General features: G+C 41.2%; 1 protein-coding gene across 1 annotated transcript in view; it reads right to left on the bottom strand.

Moving 5' to 3' along the window:
- Positions 1 to 319: 319 nt before the first annotated feature.
- tnfsf10l (TNF superfamily member 10, like) overlaps positions 320 to 23,482 on the bottom strand; it is a 58,963-nt gene continuing 35,800 nt past the window's right edge. The window contains exons 3-7 of the mRNA XM_072376086.1: positions 4,021 to 4,057; positions 3,835 to 3,933; positions 1,445 to 1,608; positions 1,049 to 1,159; positions 320 to 959 (exon numbers count right to left, since the gene is read on the bottom strand). Of these exons, the coding sequence (XP_072232187.1) occupies positions 774 to 959; positions 1,049 to 1,159; positions 1,445 to 1,608; positions 3,835 to 3,933; positions 4,021 to 4,057 (597 nt within the window). The 3' untranslated portion in view covers positions 320 to 773. The remainder of the gene's footprint in view (positions 960 to 1,048; positions 1,160 to 1,444; positions 1,609 to 3,834; positions 3,934 to 4,020; positions 4,058 to 23,482) is intronic.

Here is a 23,482-nt window from a genome sequence, read left to right as displayed (position 1 = left end):
AGACAACCTAAAATACATATGAATTAGTTAAAAAAAATCACCACAGGTCGTTATTGTCTAAGTCTCATTCTCAGCCATACATATGTACAGTACTTTCATGGTAAGCTTAGAAAAGTTAAGACTCCACGTTTTTTTTTTTTTGCTTTGGTTTGATCATTAGATTTTCTTCTGCTACGTCCAACAGTCCTGCAATGTAGAGGATTGTTGTGTACATTCTTTGGTTCGGAATTCCAAGCGTCCGATTGTTTCTCACAAAAACAGATTAACACAGGAGATACACTGAGACTCAAGTCCTAATTTGGGATGTAGCTAGCTGGGATTCTGGGATTCTCATCGAAGGGAAGGACTTTTACATTTTTCCGTGGGTTGCTTCTCTCGCTCTCTCTTTTTTTCCTTTTATTCCAAAAGGAAAATTCTCTCCTCGAGAATCAATGGTAAATCAGTCCTCACATTTATGATTGTGCATCTATCTGTAAAATCTTGCTATTGATGGTTAGTTTTTTTTCCTCTTAATGGAGAGTAGAAAAGACAAATCCACTCCTTCTTTTCCCTTTCACCTATCTTCTTGCAACATTCATCATTCTAATCTTTAAAACGCACAACCACTTCCATCCTTCAATGTATCTGTCCAAGCAAACATTAAAGATCCAACATCCAGGCCCTCAGCTCTTCCAATCAATGGATATTCAAAAGGCCCCCCATCTCATTGTCTCCATCCCGTCTGTTTATCCAACCATTGCCCCCTCTGTTGTATCCTCTCCCATCCCTTTCTCTCAGAGGTCCAAACGGAAGGCGCCAAAGTAGCTGGAGGAGTCGTCAGCGTTCACCATAGTGGGGGAAGAGACGGAGACAAAGAGTTCATCACCGGCCCTCAGTTCAAACAGTCCTCCCTGGTAGACTGAGTGGAGAGCATACTCGGCATCTGGAGCCCAGCACTTGGTTCCCACCCCCTTCAGGAGCTGGAAGAGCGGAGGAAAAGTTAAAATAAAGGTGAGGAATAGTACCTAAAGTGCACGGTATCAGCTGGGATAGGTAAGTGATGTTCTACCTGTATGGGGCTTCGGTAGAAGGTTTTCTTGTAGACACACTGCACCAGCTGGTGGCTAACGCTGCGCTGGTCGCCATCACCAGCTGCTGGGGACGGATAACGAAAATACACCTGGAGATAGGTGGGAAGGAAGGATAGACAAAATGATTATGGTGGATATTTGTCACTACTGTACAACAACGTGTTATTTTTCAACTTCAACGAGAGGCAAATAAGGTACAGGTTTGGCTGTAATACCCATACATTTGTATTGTTTGTTTAGCATATGCATAAATGTGGGAAAACAGAACGAAACAGGGATCCAAGTTCCAGATATTCAAGCATTCGGGCCAGATTAGTGTGACTGTATCAGAGACGTGCGTCTCCTTCAGCCATTGTTTGTCTAAGATTCATCACCTGTGAGTACAGGTAGTACCGCCCATCCTGAGGCACTCGCAGCCTCCCATTGGTCAGGGTCATGTTGTGAAGGTGAGCTCCAAAGCTCTGATTGGCCCATGAGTGGACCACATGACGACAGGACTGGTGGAGACCGTCAGAGGAGACCTGGTAGGGAGGGAACCCTGCAAGTGAAGATGACAAAAAGGGATATATGATGAAACTTTGCAAATCTACAGGCTGAGGAAAAGGAAAGGTGCATCAAACCAGTGACTCTTTGCCAAAAGCTCATCAGCAAAAGCCACTGACAAAATGATGGAACGTACTAAGGACGCAAGGATGAAAAATTCAGTGACCCAAGAGCAGAACCTCATTATTCTAGTTTGAAAGCTGTCAGACTTGAGCAACAAGATACATTATTCCCTGAGGTTTTGTAAATGATGTGAAAGTTCTGAGTACGCAGACTGGCCAGAATTTTGTCATATTTTACATGATACTGACTCCTCATAAGGGACTTAAAGCTCTCGTTGTTCTCATGGTGGTATCCACTTGGAAGACTGCAGTCTGTATGTGCTTCTCCGAGCGTTGACCTCGGGGTGAACGTGTTGGGACGTCCGCTCCTTGGAAGACTGACAACTGACATGAATGTTTTCCATTCGAGAATATGATCTTTCTCACTGTTTGAATGATGGACTCCAAATTGTTTGGAAACTGTCTTATAGCCCTTTCCCAGATTGATAAGTGTCTCAAAGATTACTGCTGATATTTTTCCTCCTTCGCATGGTGTAAACACACACCTGAATGACCTGTGAATTAAGAGGGAGCATTTCTTTTAGTACATTACACGACTGTACGTGCATGTCTACGCGTTGGACCCAACTCTCAACAATAGAAACTGCAGTACATAAAGAGAGCAAATACTGCCCAATGGTTTTATTGTTGTTATCATACAGTTTTCAGCAACTTTTAAATGTCTTTTGTGCTGTAACGTGCTTGTGTCAGGCCTGTTTCCTGCATGTGTGTGGGGGGTGGTTGGGGCTATAGAACAGCAGCTAGGCTAAAAGCTATTGTTTCCTTCACATCTGAGAGATAACCGCTTAATCAAAATCATCAGAGAGCAGCCATCAAATGTCTATTGCTGCTGCACTTCCTTATAAGAAACCCCGGCTGAATGTGTGAACCTCACCCTCTCTCTTCCTTCTTCCTTACAAATATACAAGCTCGCACACACACACACACACACACACACACACACACACACACAGACACACACACACATACATACACACTTATAAGTTGCATGCCCTTTTGTCAGCTCAGTGGAAATAACATCAGGCAGCCTTTGCCAGATTGTCAACACCCTTCGACTTGCACGCCAGTCTCAGATGAAACAATACAACAGTGGATCACGAAACACATTCCAATTCTGAACACCTCATTTTACGGCACACATACGCTCCATTATTTGCATCTAGGACGCTGTCCTAATACATGCCTGATTTACTGATATTTACAATCACTGATTCAGCCTTAAGTGCATGAAAGCTTTTCCTAAAGGAAGAAGCCCTTTCATCCCACAGGAAGTGTTACCTAAAGGAACAGCTGGGTAGCCTCAAGGAAGAACATATTTCCTAAACGACCAGCTAAGTATGTAACGACGGCTTGCTGGGGAAAAAAAACGATCAAAGCGCTCCCAAAAATGTGCGTCCAGCCTCTAGCTTGCTCTGTCGTTCTCTGTTATTGGTTTTGGAGCCGTTGTCAGAGACATTGTATTGTACTGGCTTGAAATGACAGTTCTCCTGAGCCATCAGATCCCTCATCCAAATAATGCCAGATGTTGGGCAACTGTTTTCCAACTGAAAAACAAGGCGAAGCAGCCACGCTCTGTTTCACTGGGGACCGGCTGCCCTGTTACAATGGCCTGAAAGCACTAATGTGGACGAGGCTTCATGCAGATGTAATCTGAGGAGTCTTAAAACATATTTTTCCGTATATTTGCGCTGTATGCAAAGACTGCAGAATGCACTCAGTCTTCTAAGAGATCCTGAGGTGGTATGTAGAGATAAGAATGAGATGTCATTTAAAAAATATCTAATGGGGTCCATGTGTGTTGGCATGAACAACAGCTGCTCCTGCTTTGGGGCCTTACTCACTGTTAGAAATAGGATCGCTAATGCTTCTGACATTGTTTGCCCTGCTGTGATTTGTCAGAGCTTTTCTTCTTGCAAAATAAATCACAATGTTGCTGGTTCCTTCACATCAGATGTAGGCACCGTTTAAAGAGACGCACAATGCAGTAAATGCAGTCCAAGATATGTAGTGAACAACCTGATGGCACTGTTTCATTCTCTTTTCAATCTCCCTGTGAGCCTTTATCCAGAGAAACAATCTTTGGCACAGCGATGCCTTACCTTGAGAGCTGGAGTCTCTGAGAGTCAGGTGGGCAGACGGCCTCTGGGCCGCAGAGCTGAACTTTGAGTTGTTGAAAGAGCGAGGCATGGTTCTCGCTTCTAAAGCAGAAAGGGAATCGGAGAAATGTCAGAAACGGTGCTGCAGATCAATTTGTGCGTGAGAGGCAGACACGGAAAGATGCTTACCGATGAAGGTTTGCTTGGAGATGATGTTTTCCGTCACCTGAAAGAAGAAGTGAGCACACAGGTCACCAGAAAATTCACAAATGGAAAGAAAGCCATTATGTTGCCGCTTTCACAGCTTCTCCCTCTCTGCTGTGTGTGAGCAGCAGTGTGTGTTCACACTGTTTTCACTGTGGTAATGCCACATTATGATTTCAGCATAGTTGGAATGAAGGCTGTTTTTTTTCCCTCCTCTAAACTGCAGCATCTCTCTCTTCTATCCGTCATCACAGTAAAATACCGTCTGTTTTCCCCCAGACAGCACACATCTCTTCCTGTCACTGCTTTATTTCTCCCACTCCTACATCCCTCGACGTGAACACAGCTACACCAAAGAACCAAACGTCCATTTGCTCTCACACACACACACTTCATCATTTTTGTCCTCTCACAGACTAACACGGTAACAGTGCTTTCGCCACGGACTCCTGCAACATTTTCCCAGCACCCAATTTTCTCTTTGCCACTGCTTTCAATTTCAAAGGTTCAGAGCAGCTTAATCTTTGTCTCTTGCTCACTTCTTCATCCTTTTGCTTCTTAACCTGTGTTTTCCTCACCTTTCACCCCTTTTCCACTCCGCCTCACTCATTCATTTTCCTCCCTTTTTTTAATTTTACAAACTTCTTCAGCATTATTCATCTTATTCTTGTTCTCCTTTCTGACAAAAGCTGTGCTTTTAGTCACGTGGACCAACTACAGTGCCCTAAATTGAGCTGGTGAGCCCCTGTTGGTATAATTCCCCCGCCATTAATTTGCTCAGAAACCACAAAATCCTGAATATGTTTCACTTCATTTTCACTTTTGTGTTTTTCCTGGCAGCGGCTCAGTTTCTCCTGCACCACATACTCAACTCAACCTGCAAATTGAACATGATCACTCCGGGGTTCAGTGTGTATGCGTATGTCAGTATCTAAGACAGAAACCCCCCTCCTCTTGTGTATATCCTATATACTCCAAGGAGAACACAACACACAGTGCCGAGTACACTGTGTCTACTTAGCTCGTCTTGCTACGCTTAGCGTGCCTGTCTCAGCTTCACGTTCCTTGTGTCCTGGGAGCAGAAAATTACTCCCACACACACTTACAGAAAGAAAATTGCCCACAGATTTTCTGTCCTGCATGTGGCTGCAGTTGAGCAAAAGTAAAAAGGAATCTTTCAGAAGCAGGGACCCACTGTGAGCTTTGAGGCCTCGGTGCAGGTGACCCCAGAGCAGCATGTTTTCAACATATAAGTTCAACATGGCTGCTGTGTTTAAGCTTAAAAGCTCACAGAGGAAGCTATTGGATGGCTAAGGAGCGAAATCAGCTGTAGTATCTGCTTGTGTAATTTACATATTAGCAGTAGTGGAAGCTTTCTGTGGCATCCTGACTTCTGCATCTTTAGAGGTGAGCACCAGTGTCACGTAGAGTTATAGTTCGTCCAGTGTTTTCTTTCTCGCTATTTGCATCTGGTTCATATTTCGGATGTACAGTGCGCAGTAAGATATTAGATTTAGTGTTAAACATCCTTTAGATTAATTACAGGCACAAATTTAGAAAGACATAAATGTGAGCGGTTGGTGAAGAGATGAAGTCGGCTTTGGAGAAATGGTTTCCTGCCGGGGCTTTCCAGTCTAAAGAAAAAGAACATTAACGCTGCAGCGATGAAAAGCAGATTCAAGAGAAACATTGTTTTCCTTTTTTTTTAAGTGATGAGTTTTCTCATTTTAGCTCCTTATCAAGTTAAACTAAACAAATAGCTAAATAATGGCCTCTGAAGGGAGGAAACTAAGCTCTGATATTCTAAAACGTTGAACTGTTTCCTTTTGATAAATTTACAAGAAAGGGAAATTAAACTTTTCTTTTTTTACTTTTGCACATTCAAATCTGGAAGTAATTATTCTGCCTATTAAATGGATAATTCAGGTAATCAGAGATGGTTGTGGTACTGAAAAAAAACATTGGCAAGATTATAGCCTTCGAATGATCTAATTCCACTTATCAGTAGCACTTAGCTCCATAAAAAGCAAGTAAAAAAAGGCACTATTTGGATTACTCCGAATTGCAGTTTAAGCAAACCGAGAAACATTGGAAAGTTTACACTGAATGTCATCGTGCTCCCAGATCAGTGGGATAAGAAAACCCGAGAAGGCACAGCTGCTGCGTGCAAAACTTTTTGTTTCCTGAGGCTGTGATGCTGATGTTAAGCAACTATAGTGTTTACTGTGCTGAGCCTCTTAGCTGAGGACGTTATACCAAAGCATGGAGATGAGGTTGATGAGAATGGAAGAAGCGTGGACAACTAAAGTTAAAAGGGGAATCAGACGATATCCTAAGTAATCCTTTCCATCAAAGGACAATTAACATTTGTACAGAAACCTCACTGAAAACCAAAGATCTCAACAAGCGGGAAACACTGCGTAATATCTGTGGAGGTGAATAGATTCGCACTGAATCTAAATAGAATAGAAGTGCCTTGAGATGACATTTGTTGTGATTTGGCACGATATAAATAAATTTAATTGAACTGAATAGTCCTGTCTTTATGTATATGTACCACCCCCACAAAACTACCACCTAAATTCTCTAAAACTTGGCAGAAAGGTAAAACATGGATTGAGAAGAACACATTCTGATGCAAATCTGAACCAATAACTTAAAATTGAGCCCCCTGGGTGCGCTTTAACTTGATTCTTTATATCTGACCCCAAATATGGAAAATGGAGAATCAGAAGGTGAAAGGTTAATGCTCTTATCAAAGAATGACACAAAGGAGGTTGTAAAGGCAGAAATTAAATATAAAACACATCTGGAAGTACTCTCAGATATATTTCAACTTCCACCCATCTGTAATCTAGATACTGTTAATACGTATCAGAGGTTGAGATGGGTATTTGAATCATGTACCACTTAAATAGTTCTGCAGGATTGACCTGAAATGACTGATGGCTTCACAGATAACACATTTAATGTTAAAGTTTAGTGTTTAAAGGCGGCATATTGTGAAAAAGAAAATACACTCTTTTTCTGTTGTAGAAACCTGTAGAACCTGTTTGGAGTGTGGTAGTCTGAGATCAGTGTGCTGTTTGTGCTCATGTTAGCTCCCTGGTTAGCCACTGTATACCATGCTACAAGCATTATTGCGTTTAAATTTGTTATCAGATTTACTTTTGCTTGCTTTTCCAAAGCAAACAGACAGATTTCAAATCAGGCACATTCTGCAGAAGAGCAGAGGAGTGGAGTTGAGTTGAGTGCCTCACTCGACATAAAACTGAATGCTCCAAACACAGGTATGAAGATGTGAATTATCTACTTTAAGATGGAGTTCATTAACGTTGTATTGGTGTGTCCTGGGAGCTACAAATACTCTTGAATTTCTCGTTATATGTCCTCTGAAGTTCGCAGTTTCTCCAAACTCTGGAAAACAAACCATTTGTGCTGCCTCTCTCTCTCACACATGACCCATCTTTGTTCCTTCTTCTCACATATGCAGACATTCGCACACACATTCTGTCTTGTCTTTGTAACAATACACTGTAAGTATAAAACAGTTCAGAAGAACAGCCACAAAAAGGAGCTCAGTTTTCATCTAACAGAGAAAAAAAGGAGCCAAATCAGTATGCAGTATTTCGTTGAAGTTAGCTTCTTGAAAGTGTCTATCCAGTGGCCTCTGGAACAGTCCGGGGGGCTAAAACAGCCTCCACATGTGCCTCCAGCACAGTTTGTTTTACTGAAAGACATTGCTATGAAACCAGCATTCCCTTTTTCATACTAAACTCTCTGGAAGCCTCTACTTCTTTCAGAGGTTAAAAAAGGATAATATCAGGTGTGAATATGGTTTGATAAAGGTAGAACCCAACAGATCTCAGGCCTCGTTGGCCTCGTTGACTAAATGAAACCCCGATGAAAGAAAATTACAGCCAGAGCTCTGACACTCACTGAAATGCTTTGAGCTTTTAAAGAATCATAAATCGAACTCACCAGAGGGTAAATTACAACCTCTTCTCCAATGTGGAGCTAATGCTCAAGGGTTGGTTTTCTGAGTTTGGTCTCTTAATGAGGATATTATTGGTTGTCACGGTGTTCTACTGCGAAAGACTACGCTCCTGCTGTTGTTAAGGGCACCACTTTCATGTTCAGTAAATCAGCATGTTGCCTCTGATGTAAGCCCTGAACTCTTCTCTTTCACCCTGCTGAACAACAGACAAAGATGAAAAATAGTCAGAACATTATTTGGACTGGGGTCCCATAAAATATATATATGTTTTTGGCTTTTACACAAGACCTGCTGCTATTACTGTATGATCACATCCCAAATTACTGTTGTCCTTTGAAAAACAAAAATGAATCAAAGAATCATAAAAATCCAAAGCTGCAGAAGCCAAGCCAAAACAGTATAGATATAACAACACGGCCTCTGGGCGTCATGAATTTCAATGGACATAGGAAATGTTTCAATGGGAAAGTAAGACAAACAGAATGAGCAGAAGCAACACTTCCGAACATTTCACACTTTTTCTAGCTCGCCGTCATGACCTTGCCAACGGGGAACATTTGGCTGCGGTCTGACCGCCATCTGTTTCAAATATTTACGAACCTGTTGAGGTTTACGGGACTAGCCAGCTTAATGATTAATGGTGACAAGAAACAGTCTGTGGGGTCAGAAACTGAAGGATCCTGATCAAACATCAAAGTGTGACAAGTCGGGTGCGAGAACAGGTTCATATACCTCTTTTACAAGCAAGAAGTATGGGCGACTGGTCCATCATCGCCCCAGTTTACCACCTCACGCTGCACCGATCAAGACCGTCGGCTCTCCCAAATTTTGCTTCATTCAACCTACAGTCTTAACAAATTTCAGAGCCTTGCAAACGTCATTTCCACCAAAGGGAATCTTTACATACTCTAGTCTTCATATTCACACATTTTGAGTTGAAATTGTTAACCAAGTTCCATCCATAATCCACTGTCCAGTTGAGCTTAATCTTTTCGAATACATTCCAAGACCTGCACACTGGCCCACTTGAATTGAACAGATATAAGAAAACTCCTTGCTTTCAGTGGTGCTGGGCATGGTTGTCAGGCTTGACGATGTGAAACCATCTGTTTCAAATTGGCTTTATAATGTTCCACAATCTCTCCCATTGGAAAGGTTCACATATGCTCTCTGAGGAGACACAAATAGGTTCCCGGAGGATCATGCAGAAATCATGTTAAAAGGTTTTGCAATGATGGTATCCAGCGATACCCAAAGGCAGAAGTCATTGCTGCATTTGTGTTATTTACCCGTAATTGTCAACTGTTTCAAATGACTGAAAGAAATGACTGTTTGGCTACAGTTTCAAACTTTACCCATGTCAGCTCTTTAGATGTACATTTGAATTTTTGAAGCCACAACAGGGCTGTTCAAATGGGGAAAAGAACAGGGCCTTGGGACAGAAGGGTGAAGATGCAGAGCCAAAAATCAGAGGTTGGTTGGAAAAGCGAGAAAAGGGAAGAAAGGAAGCAAATGAGCCACTGTGGGAAATAAGAGATGAGGAAGGAGGTTAAAGGAGAACACAGAAGAGCCAGAGTGGACAAGTATGGCAAGAAGAAGGCGAAGGAGTGAAAGAGGGGATTGAGAAAGGAAAAGGAGTGGAGTGAAAGACGGACAAGTATGCACATGAAGGTGCGTTTTTTTTTTTTCTTCAGTAGCTGCAACCCAATACTTTAATATGCTTCCCGACCCCGACATGCCTGGACTGGAAGTGTGTGTGTGTGTGTAGTTCTCTGAGCAACATTGATAAACTCGTACCAACCCTAATCTGGTCTAAGAGGGCAATCATTTCTCATCGTCCGAGTTTTGTCCAGTTTTGGTGCAGAATACAGAGAGCAAAACAGTCCAGTACTGGCGTGTTTGCATGTGTGAACAAGTTAGGTCCAAGTTTAATACAACTCAGATGGGTAACCAGACGGTTATGTAGATGTGCTGATAAAAGAAGTCAAATACAAACAAAGCAGTTCTACTACAGACATCCATCATTCTCAGAACCAAGCTCCAGAGTGATAACACTATAAATCAAAGATTTTACACATGGGCGTTTTGAAGGCTTCCTTGCATATTTGCCTTAATTTAAACCAAACACATCTGTCTGCTTCTGCAATGTCTTGTTTTTCTTCTTCATAGTATTTTTCCTTTCTTAGATCTCCCTCGAGCCAGAGCAGAAATTTATCTTCGACAGGGTAATACCCATGGAAAATCTGACCACGCACACATCTGCACCAATAAAGTCTGTTGTACTAAATTAAGGACACTGTCTACCTTGGCATGAAGGCAGTTTCCCCTTAATAACCTTGTTCTTAAGCATGTTCAAAGCGAACATACCAACTAATGCTCTTGATTATTTTTCTAATACTCAGTTAATCGTTTGGTTCCAGGTTTTAATCCCTGGGGTCCTCCCGCAGTCCTAAAAACATGCAGGTCAGGGTAATTGGTGATTGTGAACTGACTGTGTGAGCTTGTATTGTTGTTTCGGTCTGTGTTGGCCCTGTAATAGATTGGCAACATGTCCAGACTCTCTACTCTCTACGAGACAGTAGAGATGTTATTGTATCATCTACCATATGATTTAGGAAAGTAAATCTTCTCATAAAATAAAATTGAAAATGAGTCAAAAAAACGCTCAGGCTAATTGTCATTCCAGTCTGCCTGAGCTACATTTATGGACTACTTCTGGTTTGGAGCAGTGTCAGGTGGGATCTGAGTTGAAGGCACCACATGATGGTGGTTTGAGTGATATGGCCAGTTAAGTAAATCAGGACTTAATTGGCTTTATTGCCCATGTGGTTGTAGCAGTTCTTGATGAAGGACTGTTCTTGATGCAGTGCCGTCTGAGGGTTCACGACGAAGGATCACGGCCGTCCAGCTAAGCACTGAAATTCCTCCAACATCTTTCACCATTTAGTGATATTCCGCAAAGGAAGAAATGAGCATATTCCTTCCTGTCTTCCTTTTCCTCAACACTTTCCTCATTTAAACAGTTTCCTCACACATTTGTTGCCAAACTGAATATATTTTGCCCCACTTTGCCCTTTTGAGAATTAGCCTTTCATGGATGCCGCTTTTGTAACAAATCCTGATTACGCTCACCTGTTTCTGTATGAAAACACGTTATTCATTTCCTTAACCTCAGGCCTGAAATTCAAGAATAGATGTATATTGACAAATCAAATTGAGTTGATGAGATAAAAGGTCAAATATCTTGGATTCATATTGTCTGTAATTATGTTGAATTCCAAACATAATGTCGACGGAAACCATCTGGTGGCTGGAGGGGGAATTTAAAATCTGTAAAGTACATGTTTCTCTTCTCTACTGATTTAAAGTAACTGAAATGTAAAATCAAAGATGTATTTCATAACTCATTAACCCCCGTTGGAACTATATGGGACGTGTTCGATAGAGGTTTATCACTGGAAAAACATTGAGGAAAGGGTTTTATGGCTGGTTATATACACTGATGACTGGCCTGTTTACCGTGGGAGTTTCCTGCTGGACTAATTCTGAGTGCGTTTCAGGAGGCAGTTGAATTTATGCAGATAAAAACAAAGACTAGTATCGGCCTTTATTGCTTTTCAAAATCCGTTCCGCCTGGTTCTTAACGGAAGTGTTCTTCACTTTCACAGCAAGGCTTCACAACAAAGAACACAAACAGGATCTGACTCTTTATACACAATAAAACAGTAAGTGAATGTTTGTACAGTATGTGCATTTACCTTTCTATATGCATTTGTTTAGGGATTTGGTCTGCATTGTTCTCTATGGGTCTCTGCAGAAACCAAACCAGCCGCACAGCTTGAGGAAGCAGTCTGTACACTGGAGTCATTCTCTCTCTTTTTTTCTCTCTTCAAGCTTCTCTTTCTTTCTGCTTTTCAGACTCAACCTCTTTCACAACATGTTTTTTAATGGCATTAAACTAGGCCAGGGGTGAGGCTGTAGGCCTCTGTCATCTGCTTTTAGTTTCACTTCACATGTGCAAATAGTGATCTACATGTACAGATTACCTGTATGTGTGCAATGTTTGTGTGCTATTTGTGTCAACAGGTGCAGTCCAAAAGAGAGCCTCGGTTTCAGATGATTCGACTTTGTTATTCTCCCTAATTTAAGGGAGAGTAATCATTCGAAACATCCAAACAACTCGAGTCATCTCTGCTAATTTATCTGTCCTTCAAGTTCTGGTCCTTTTTAAAGTGTCATAAGTGAAAACATTTATGAGTGTGAAGTGATAAAACAGAAAAACAAAGCAAACCGCATCTCAGATGCTTACCTCAGCAGTACTCTGAGCACATAAACACAATTACTGCCCACAATGAACTCCTAATGTCTCCAGTCTTTTATTGTTTCAACCAGGACTTTGTCCTTGTCAGCTGGTCATTATGGGAGTGATGTTTGAGACTAAACAAAACTGTAACGGGCCTCTGGTGCAGAAAACAGAAGCGTGTTCATAACAGATTGTCTGGTAAACATGCTAACGGGTAAATGTACATGTCATGATCTCGGTCTGCTTAACTGTGTTTTACATTTCAAAGTTAGATGAAGCTGAAGGCAGGTTCCTGTTACCAGTCGTGTCAGATTACAGGCATACATACACATGCATGTACACTTTCTGTTCAGCTGTAAAAGCTGAAACGTAGATAGAGCGTAAAATAAGTTTACAGTCTGCACTATTTTGTGACACTCTGATAACAGCTTATTGTAAAGGGAGGGCACACTCCAGTCCACCTCATAAACTTTAATGTACATTTACAGGTTTGGGATCAACTAAATAAGGTTGAAATGCTTCAATATAAGAAAGGAAAAATATATCTAACATTACATTGCTGCAGTCCCCTTTTCCACCTTGTGTCAAATGCTTCATTCTATCTCCTTCCTCTTTAAGAACCTTCTGCTGAAGCTCAAGGCTGTGTTTAAGACTGCTGTTGGTCAGGTGATTGGCAAAATTGGTGTATTGTTGTCTGAAGATATAAATGTCTATATATAGCATTATAGTACATCTCTGCCAACATGCCCTTAATGTTCCACACTGGAACTTTGGAATCAAACGAGAGTCAAAACTAAATGGCTTATAAACGTCTGTGGACCTCAGTTCCAATTATTAAGGCATTCTTACCATGTATGTCTGCACTTCAAGTTTTTGAATGCACGGGAAGTTTTCGCTTGAGCATCGACATGTGTGACATCTGCAGAACATTTTCAGTCAAAGTCACTCTGCAGGTTGAGACATGTTGGCAACTTTATCCCCACGTACAATGCACACTACAGGCAACAAGTGATACTGTGTGAGTAAAGCAACAAGGACAGCCTCTTCTAAAAATAAGTTCTGCTGAACACACTAGACACAGAGATCCAGTCAACAGTCTGCTGTGCCAAATCACAAGTACTTTTATTGAAGGACTGGCTGTAGAACAATCTGAGCAAACGGGGTGTAATTCATTTAGCATTTTTTGAAAACATTCTGTCATTGTTCATCTGATCTCTTGATCAATACTTTTTAATTGGTTTTCACATAGACAAGCGCCGCCGTATTCTGGCGAATGTGCACGATGATACTCAATAAAAGAAACACAATAAAAACACTGAGTGTTTCCCAATGGCTCAAACCCATCTCCTGCATTTGGCAGGTCAAAACAAGAGCTTGTGGTGAATCAGTTCCAAAAAACACGGTTTCCTTTAAAAATACTGGGGGGGGGGGGATCTGTTGAGCCTCTCCAAGGTTGCAAGGTGGTGAGTCTCAAAGTTGCCCTGTTTAGCTTGTCAAAATTGGTGCATTTATCAAACGTACAGAATGATTCCTGCTTGCAGCGTGATGACTTCATCTGTCTTTTATCTGGCGTCTGTGCTTTTGCCAGCGTTTTTCAGTTTGTTTTTCATGCTGACTGCAGTAAAAATCCAGACTGTGGTCCAGAAAATCTGAGCGCGTCGAAGGAACAGCTATCAATTTAAAAAGAAAAAAGAAAAACTGTGACTCAGACAGTGAATCAGTGTGGTCAAGTGATAATGTTAGACATGTACACGGGAATTAAAGGACTAACAGAAACTCATCCTGTGGACATGGGTGTGGGCTGTAGGGACTTTTTTCTCCCCCAGAAGGAAACTTAATAAAACCTAATCAACAAAAACGTTCTTGATTGTGGCAATGAAACTGTGACGCAGTCAGCAGTCGCCAGAATGCCGCATTTTTAAGGCTGCCACAAAGCCTGCAGTATATTTTAAAATAGGTACTGCTGGCCTTGCTTGTACCAGCAGACACACACTGAGCTAGAAGCCAGAGAGAGAGAGAGATAGCGAGAGAAAGTGGACCAGCTGTGACGCTGTAACAGTGTTTGGACTGTAAATGTTCCATGAACAAATATGCACATGCTGGGGGCTAGCGCAGTGTTTCCAAGAGGATTTACATCCTTATACGGTTTTATTACAGACTATGAGGTCAATCAAGAAAGTCAAACTTGCTTTATGTCACCTTGGCATTTTGAGAAACTCCATCTTTAATTTTCAGAGGCTGGTTGGTATCGTCAAATACAACAAAGGACGAAAGTTAGACATATAGATACTGATATGATATCAACTGCTAATCAATGAGATGAAGGGTCTGACCAATGTGAAAACTTGACGGAGAGAAATAAATCTCAAAATCAGGTGAATGCCAGTGCTTCACTTCTGACTTTGCTTTGAAAATGACTTTGCTAATGGTAGATGGGAAATCAAATAGTGCACTTTTAAAATTTTAGCCAAAAAAGTCTTGATATGACGCATTGGACAGACATGTGGCTTTAAGCGAGGCTTAATCCAGCACAAATTAGAGCTGAACATGTGCAGGAGGAACGCAGACTGTACGCTTTGAAATATCTTGAGAATGTGCTGCACATATATAACATTAAACAGTTGCTCATCTGTGGGAACAAATGTGCTTTGGGGAAATTCCCCAAAGAGGAGTCTGGAATTGAGCATTTAATACGTCTGTCGTGACAGTACAGAAGCCTCTTGTCTCTTTTTTTTTTTTCAATGCTAAAGAAACGCAGCAAACTTGAGTATCAGAGTGAAGAAGTTGGGAGGTAAAGATGGAGGAATTTCAGGGGGTTGCTGGACAGGAACTCTGCCTGAGGGGTGAATGGAGGAAAGGAGGGTGGCCGTCGCCAGACAGAGGTCTTTTGTGTTTGACTATCAGCTGGAAATCACTAACAACACCGCAGCCCCAGTCTGAATATGTGTGTATAAACAGCATGTCAGTGACTGACATTTGCTTTTCAATAGCTGGCTGTGGCGCAGAACAAGATAAGAAAGTGCTGCTTGGAGGCCAGCTTGTTTCTTTGGCATGAAACAAACCAAATGGGCTCTGCTCTATTAAAAAAAGAGAGAGAAAGAAAAGCAAAACACGTTGCTACGATTACATCATGCTGGCCAACGTCTTTTAGTTATTATCCAAACACGAGATGACCTTTTTATGACTTTTGTTTTGAGGTGCGCAGAGCGCTCATGCTGGAGACTAAATTTAAGTTTGATTTCACCAAATGACCTCATCTGATATATCAAAAGTAAACGCGTCACAGCATTTCACATTAAACATAGAAATGAAAGAATAACCGAGGTAGGGGTACTTTTGAGCCAGAGTTTACCTGCAGGGTAAAGCGGTCAGAGCGCTCTCAGTCTGTAGAATCGGGAAGGAGGTCGGGACAGAAATGAGAGCCACAGAAAAGCTCATTTTCACCATAGAAAACAAGTCAAACCTTACAAAAATGTCATAGGAGTTCGAGGAAACTCTAATCTACACGCATGTGTTGCCTCACATCATCGCACACACGGTGGCCAGCCAACATATCCTGCCACTTAACAGTTGAGACTCAAAGTTCCGCTCGTCTAATCCAAAACTATCAACTATGAGACAGTAAAAGTTATTTAAAAAAGCTTGCAAATGCACATCTATGGGAAATGGCTTCCCAGTTGTAAGATATACAACAAGTGTGAAACAACTCCCGATCAGTGGAAGGATACGTCGGACAGCCACTGCGCATGCAGTGGCACAAAGTAACACGGACATTCTTCTTCGTTTGAGACATTTGGGAGAATGTGAACAACAATAAGCTGACTTATCTTCATAACAAAACCTGGTATACAGAGGAGTTAATGGTGAACACAATAACTGCAAGCTGCCCAGGTCCTGTGGCTGCAGAACAAGCCCAGAACATCAGCCCTCCAGCACCGTGCTTTACAGTTGGTGTGAGGTGTTTGTGCTGAAATGCTGGTTTGGTTTTCTCCAAAGGTGTTGCTGTGCATTATGACCAAACATCTCCACTTTGATCTTTTCTGTCAAAGGGCTTGACTATTTTGTTTTAATACATAAAATACATAAAATCGTGGAGTTGAGAGGTTCCTTCTGAGTTCTGATCTAACCTATTGAAGTGTGCTTCAACAGTCCATTTTAACACTTTAATGCCAGCCAGGCTCTTCAGAGAATGTGCTAAGCTTAGAATTTTTTTAGCTTTTGGATCAAATACATCCTGACATAGTTCAAGGAGCTAATAAAACGGGGGTTAGTAAAAGAACCATTTCAGTGGTTCACCCAATTTACAACGCTTGCCTTGTGAAACCCCAAGGTCTTTCATGTGGTTGACATGACAAGCACAGGGAGAAATGAAAGGAACAGGGAGTTCAGTCAGATTCTTGCAGAGAGATACTGAAATAAGATAATAGTCGGCTCGACGCAAAGAGGATGAGCCACGTTTTCTGTTTGAACCATGAATGAAATTAAACAAAATATAGCGTGACAAACAAGCTCACGAGTGAAACTTTGCACCTCAAAATGCTTCCTTCAGTGCATGATTCAGTACCAGAAAGTAGTGAACTGACACACAGCACGGTGCGCTGCTTTTTTAAAGATAAAAACTCCGAGTCCTGCAGCTCATCTGTCCACACTCGGGCTGGTGATGTCAAAGCAGCTGTTATGCATTATCGGTCAAAAGCCAAATATTTGCTGTGGTATTACCACAGTGGGAAGGGGCTGATTTAATGATACAGTGATAACAGTACACACACAAAGAAAGGCAGGTGGAGCTAGTACTTCTCCATGCATATGGATTCTTGTTTGTTCCTTAGCAGCCTAATGGCAATATACTGTAGGTGGATTCACTCTGAAATGTGGTTAAAGAAGTTTGAGCTGCAGCCTTTGATTCTGAAAAGCTAATTTGTCACCTGTTGGGAGGATTTTCAGCAGCTCGTTATAGTCCATGAGGGAGCAGCTGATAACGAGTGATATTCTCCCTCTGGGGAGGACTCATTCCTCCATCAGACCTGTTGCCGCTGATTTTCAGTCCACTTCTTGTGTCATTTGGCATACCTCCCTGTTTCCTTTCCTTAAGAATGGCTTCCTGACAGCCGCCCTTCCATTGAGACCATTTCAGATGAGGCTTCAGTGAACAGTAGATAGATCAACTCAAGGTCCAGATGTATCTCTCAGGTTCTGTGTCAGGTCTTTGCTGGATTTTCTTTCCCCTATTTCTTTAGAATAACACTTTCAGATACTGTTAACAATACCGTATACATTGTCTCAGGCCTGCCACTTTTTCTCTTGTAGGTGCAACTAAGCAAATGGGGGGAAAACAATGTGTCTTTGCCTCAGTCTGATTTAAAACGAGTTCCTTGCTAAGTTGTCTGTTATGTGTAGACACAAAAGTGGTTAATTCCTTGAGTATGATACCTTTTTTTATTCTTAACTTAAGGGTTTAGGTGGCTTCACCAACAAAAAACACATTCCTCTGAAATCTTCAGGACTGAACTGGAAACAAGTGGAAAAGCTGCTAATGTCCCAAAGAAGGACCCAGACCTTTAAGACATAAAGATGCCTTTAAAAGATTACTGTCTCTTTGGAAGCTAAATATAAAGAAATGATGGGGCGAGCAGGAAGTCTCATCCAGGACAAGAGTTTGCTTTATTTCAATGGCCAAAAATGTAGTTTGAAAACTTGAATTTCTATATTCTGAGATCCCACTGAGGTTCCTGCTCATCCTTATCAAATAAAGACTTCAACCCTGCAGAGAAAAAATAATGTGAGATTACTTATTTTAGGATCTAGAACCACATAGATAAAACCAAACTGAAAAATGTACTTAATGTTTTGCTATAGGCCACACAAGAGTCACTTAATAAATCCACACACTCAAGAGCATGCTTGGCTTGATTTTCAGAGATCTAACCCTGATCTAACCCTGACCCTCATGTAAAAGGTGAATTCCTTTCCTTTGCTCTGCTCAAGGTGATCAAGCGCAAGGGTGCATGCCATGACACTTGATAGAAAACAGAGGAGGCAACAACATTATTCTCCGAATAAAATAACTGCTGCTCAGCCTCTGTAGCAACTCAGTATTTTCCTACTGACGCTTATCAGTGATGGTTATGCAGAAAAAGGAATCCGACCACCAACACTGTAACAAAAACAAAGAAAAAGGTAGAAGTATGTGATTCAGATTAATGAGGAATGAAGTTTCAGATGCAACACAGCTGATACCCAGGAGAGGACAGTTGAGCGAGTCCTGGTACGCATTCCTGATGCATTTGAGTTCATTTCAACCCTGTCCCTGAGTGCGATCTATCACTGCAGCTGGAATCTGAGAGTTGATTGACTGCCTGCTTCTTTCAGCAGGTGCAGATTTTGTGGTGCTGTCCATGTAACTGAAGACAGGATGTAGGATGGTAGAGGGAAGTTACTCTGGCCTCGGCTGGAGCAGTCAGTTTAAAACTTGAATCCATAAGCTTTAAATTGGGATATATGGAAAAAGAAAAGATTAATCTTTTTATTTGAGAGCATACATTTGGTAGTCTGAAGTCACTGATAACTCTTAAGAAAAAAAAAACAACCCTGATACTTTCTACGTCTGACTATAGCTCTTTTAGGAAACCGTTCATATTTTCAGTGGCTTTCTACGTCACACTCCCAGCACCCAACTTCAATTTCAAAACATGCTGATTTGTTGTATATTTGACATGAGAAGTCAAAACTCTTTTGCTTTTGCTTTGCTGTTAAACAGCAAACTCTTATCACCAGCAACTGGCACCTGGTAGTTATGCAATACTACCACCATGAGGTGGCGGTAATACTCCAAACTGTTTGCTAACCGCCCTCAAACAACAACAGAAGAATCCACCCCTATTGCTTAACTTTGCTACGTGTGCAGCGCTGTGAGTTTAGATGCTACAAAAAAGAGAAATATGCGAAGCCAAAGATGTCAGCCATAAAAAAAACAACAACTCCGTGAAGAACTACTGCAAAAAATATATACGAAAAGTCTAGTACAAACTGTGCGCTGAAGCTAGCACACCATAAGGCTACCACAGCTATGCACTGTTATGAGGGAGCAATTATTATACCAAATTCTCTTTAATTTGACTAGTACTTTTACTTGAAATATGCATCTAAAGTGGTAGTGTAAATTCAATTTCCTGGGTGTGCCAGTATTAGCTCTCAGACGAGCAATTGTATGTTTTCTATACGCTAATAAGATTCTTCAAGGGTTACTGAGCATCATTTGCATCCGAATTAAGGTTTGTATGGTAACACGTAGCGGGAGAGAGCTGGAGTTTAGTTACTGTCTCCAGGCCCGAAAACCAGCTGCTATGAAAAGAGCTGTACATTCATGGTTTAAAAGTGAAGTATTGTACTGTCTCTCTGTAGCATTTTGATCAAAGCGTGTCATAGACCACAGAGAATTGTGTCAACTTGTGGAAAAAAAGGATGTCTTCTTAAAAGAGCCACAAAACACTCACAGAACATAATATTGTTGACCATTTTACAAAGGATGTATAGTGCTTCTAAAAACATTTTTCACTCGCAAGGGAGTCATGAGTTTTGATTCATGCCAGTGACGAATCGCAAACATCCACATATTCATGTTGCTTTCATATAAGCGGCTACATCACCTTTTTCAAAACTTCAACTGCAGTGCCATGTAGGTATAAACAAGAAGTTTTTCTGTACAGACTGAAACAAAATTAAAAGCTAATGTTAGCAAGCTATACTTTTATGAAGCCAACTGGAAACAGTGCTTCCTAAATCAAATGCTAAATCAAAAGGTATAACTTACATAAGAGTGCTGACAGAAAGGACAAACCCTGTTTATCATACTGTTCAACAAAGTTAATTCAAACTTTTTTCTATAGATGCCAGTGAAATATGTGAAGCCAATCATATCAATGGCTCTTGTTTCTTGTGAAGTGCAGCATCTCTCTTCCCCTTTATTTTTACTTCTCTTTTTATTTTTCATGCCTCATAGCTGAGGCACACGCGAGGATCAAACTCTCCAAAAGCCTTTTTGGTGCAAATGTCCTCATTCTATCTCCTTCTGTAGTGTCCCTGCTCAGCTGGGGAGGAAGAATTGTAACACAAAGAGGCCGCTTTGAGCAGTGTCCAAAAAAACACTGGAACAGGGGCAACAGAAGACTGGAAACCTTCAGTCAGGGATAAATATTTGACGCTGTGAGCTTTAGAGCCATAGGCAGCGATGCAATAAAAACAGACATTTCTGGAGTGGAAGTCACTGCATGGGCTGAGGATCATTGGGTGAGCATCGATTGTTGCTGCAATCACAAATGCAGGTTTAAACCTCACCTTTCAAAAATGAAAACATATAAACAAGATCCAGAAATGCCACACCTTCTCTGGGGCCCTTCGTTTTCTGGACAACAAAAATGATTACACGATGATGTTTCTTCTTACGTAGAGGTTCCTTTTGTTGTCCTTCCTTCCTTTCTCTCCACCACTTTTTCCCACCTTAATCCTTTTTTCTCCCACTTCCCTCATCCCCTTCTTTTATTTGTTCCTGTCCAGCTGTGCTTGGGCTCTCGTTCTCCCTTCTGTTCCTCTAGTTTGGACATATTTCTTTACACTTTCATATGCTGCTGTGGTCTCCACATTCAGCACCGTATTCATCACTCCATGCTAACATCCCTGTCACCATCATCATCTTCCGCCATCATCGGCACCCACATACACATTTGGCACATCATCGCTCTATTTCAGCAAGTAGAGCTTGTGCGCATGTTTTTGGTGTCACATTTAAACTGTGGTCCAAAAGTGTTTCAACGCTCATTCTGCATGAGCAGAGAAAGCTGGGTGAGCCACACATTTTTTTATCAGCGGACCAAATCCGTACATCTGGGGGTTTTTTTTTGAGGGGGGGGCGTGCCAAAAACAGGAAACAAAGAGACAGTGTGCGTGAAGTTGTGCAAAAGAATTCCTTTAATTTTATCACAGAAGAGCTATATAGGTTCGCTGCTTTCATGAGGATCTTTAGACTTTGTTTCTGACCTTAGATTTGTCCAACATTTCACATCTTCATCCGGAAATAGCTTTCAAACCACCATTCGTGTGCAGTCTTTCTAAACTTGATCAGACATTGTTCCCGGTTTCATGATCCGAGCATGTAGACCATACCCTTTTAACTGAAAGCATATCTTAAAATGATTTAATCTTGTTTCCGAAAGGATCACATGGTTTTCAGTAGCCGGCCTGCATTAGGGAGCCGTTTGCTCTACTTTCTCAGCACCTGTCAGCAGCTGACAGCTGGGATGACCTATAGACACCAACAGGCCTGTACAAGTGGCTGTGGTTAGAGCTGACCTATATGTGTTATCAGGAATGGTGTTTGTTGTTCAACAGTGACCTTTTTACAGTCACACCCAGGCCTGTCACATATAAGCTGCTCTTCATAAATGTTGCAACACTGGAAAATCAAAATCAAAATGCAATGTTTAACAGGTAACTAAAACTCTACATTTAAGTAAGAAATACTGCAAAGAGAGCATGTAATGCTGCATGGGTAGGCTGATGATGACTTATGGCTGAAATGCATCCACTTTAAGCTTTGCCCACTATTAAACTAAACAAGCGTATGACAGAGAAAGCAGGTAATTGCTATGTTTAACATACACTGACTATCACTGTGTATTTTTTTTTATAATTATGCCTCTGTTCATCTTAAATGAACTCCAGAGAAGCAAGCCCTTCTGGATCGTATTTGTTTTATTATTATAAAACTTATTTATTTTAACAATGAACATCTACTTTAAATTTGTGGATGCAGAGATGAACAGTGTTCCCAGACAATGCTTGTCAGACGTTTTGCTGAGCACATGAGGAGATTGCCACAACACAAAAATGAGACCATGTTTAATGCAATGGGATACATGCAAATGTATTAATAAAGAAGGGGAGAAAACACAAAGGGGAATTGATAGAGAAATACACGTCTGTAAATAAAAAGCTTGAACGAATGAGGAAATACAGAAATAGCTCTTTTAGAGGGATTAAGTGGAGAAACACTATGTAAAAGGGAAACAGTGCTATAGATGAAAAACTACAGATGCTGGTAACTCACATTAGTAGATGAAACGCTGAAGTGGCTAACAGTGGTTTTCAGAAGCATTCCTCAGCTCATGCAGTGATTCCCACAAAAGAAGCATGTCTGGTTTTAATACAACGCTGCCTGAGGATCTTAGATTTCTTCCATTCAACACTGATTTAACACAATGTCAGCTCAACTTTGATCTGTAAGCATCACGACAGACATTTTCCGAAACAGGTCCACGTTTTAAGAAATTGGCTTACTTGCTTGATTCTTGCTTGAGTTTGAGAAAATGAATACCAGTGTCAAAAAAATCGCCAATGTAGTTCAAACTGAATCCAACTGAATGCTGTCATAGATTAGCATAGACACTACAAGCACAGGGTGATAGCTTACTTGGCCGTTATGTTAATATGTTTTGACATTTGCACAATTCCAACTATAAAACTGTGATAATTGTGTTTGACAGATGTTATGGTAGGTATTGTTACTGTTTTTGCCTTTTGTAAATGACAAGTTAGCTTGTTTTTTCTGCCTCCAGTACTCCGCAAGGCTAGAGAGAATTCACTCACACTTAATGGAAACGCACAGTATGAGGCACATCGACCACATTTAACCTGGCAAGAAACCTTTGCACTGGTTTCAAAACATTTAGCAGCGCTAGTGGCTGAGCACAAGACTTGTACTCGACAGAAAGTTTCAGACGGCATTGCTCCACTTAGTGTGGGATACATAGGAATGGACATGGAAGAAAAAAGAATTCTGGCCATGAACTCTGTTTCCTAAAAGGTAGTTTAACAAAGCTCGATTACCACATATGATAATCAACATTGTGAAACTGTGGATTTGCTGCCCAGCCTCTGTTAAACGTCAGAAAACCTACTGGATATACTGGATCTGTAGTCCTTTCACTGAAGGATTTTATAAGAAAGGGAGACGGCGCCTATTCGGTCTGCCAGTTCCACCTAACCACCATCTTGGCTTTTTGACTCAACAATTTCAGTTTTAAAGCCTTGATCTGGTGTCAAAGAGAACAGTGTTGTTTTATCTTAAAACACTAACAATGGGACCAAAAGCT

Source organism: Leuresthes tenuis, unplaced genomic scaffold, assembly GCF_036924035.1.
Source record: "Leuresthes tenuis unplaced genomic scaffold, fLeuTen1.0.hap1 SCAF_22, whole genome shotgun sequence".
Classification (NCBI taxonomy): Eukaryota; Metazoa; Chordata; class Actinopteri; order Atheriniformes; family Atherinopsidae; genus Leuresthes; species Leuresthes tenuis.
The sequence above is the reverse complement of the archived record's forward strand: the minus strand, read 5'-3'. Positions and strand labels throughout refer to the sequence as shown.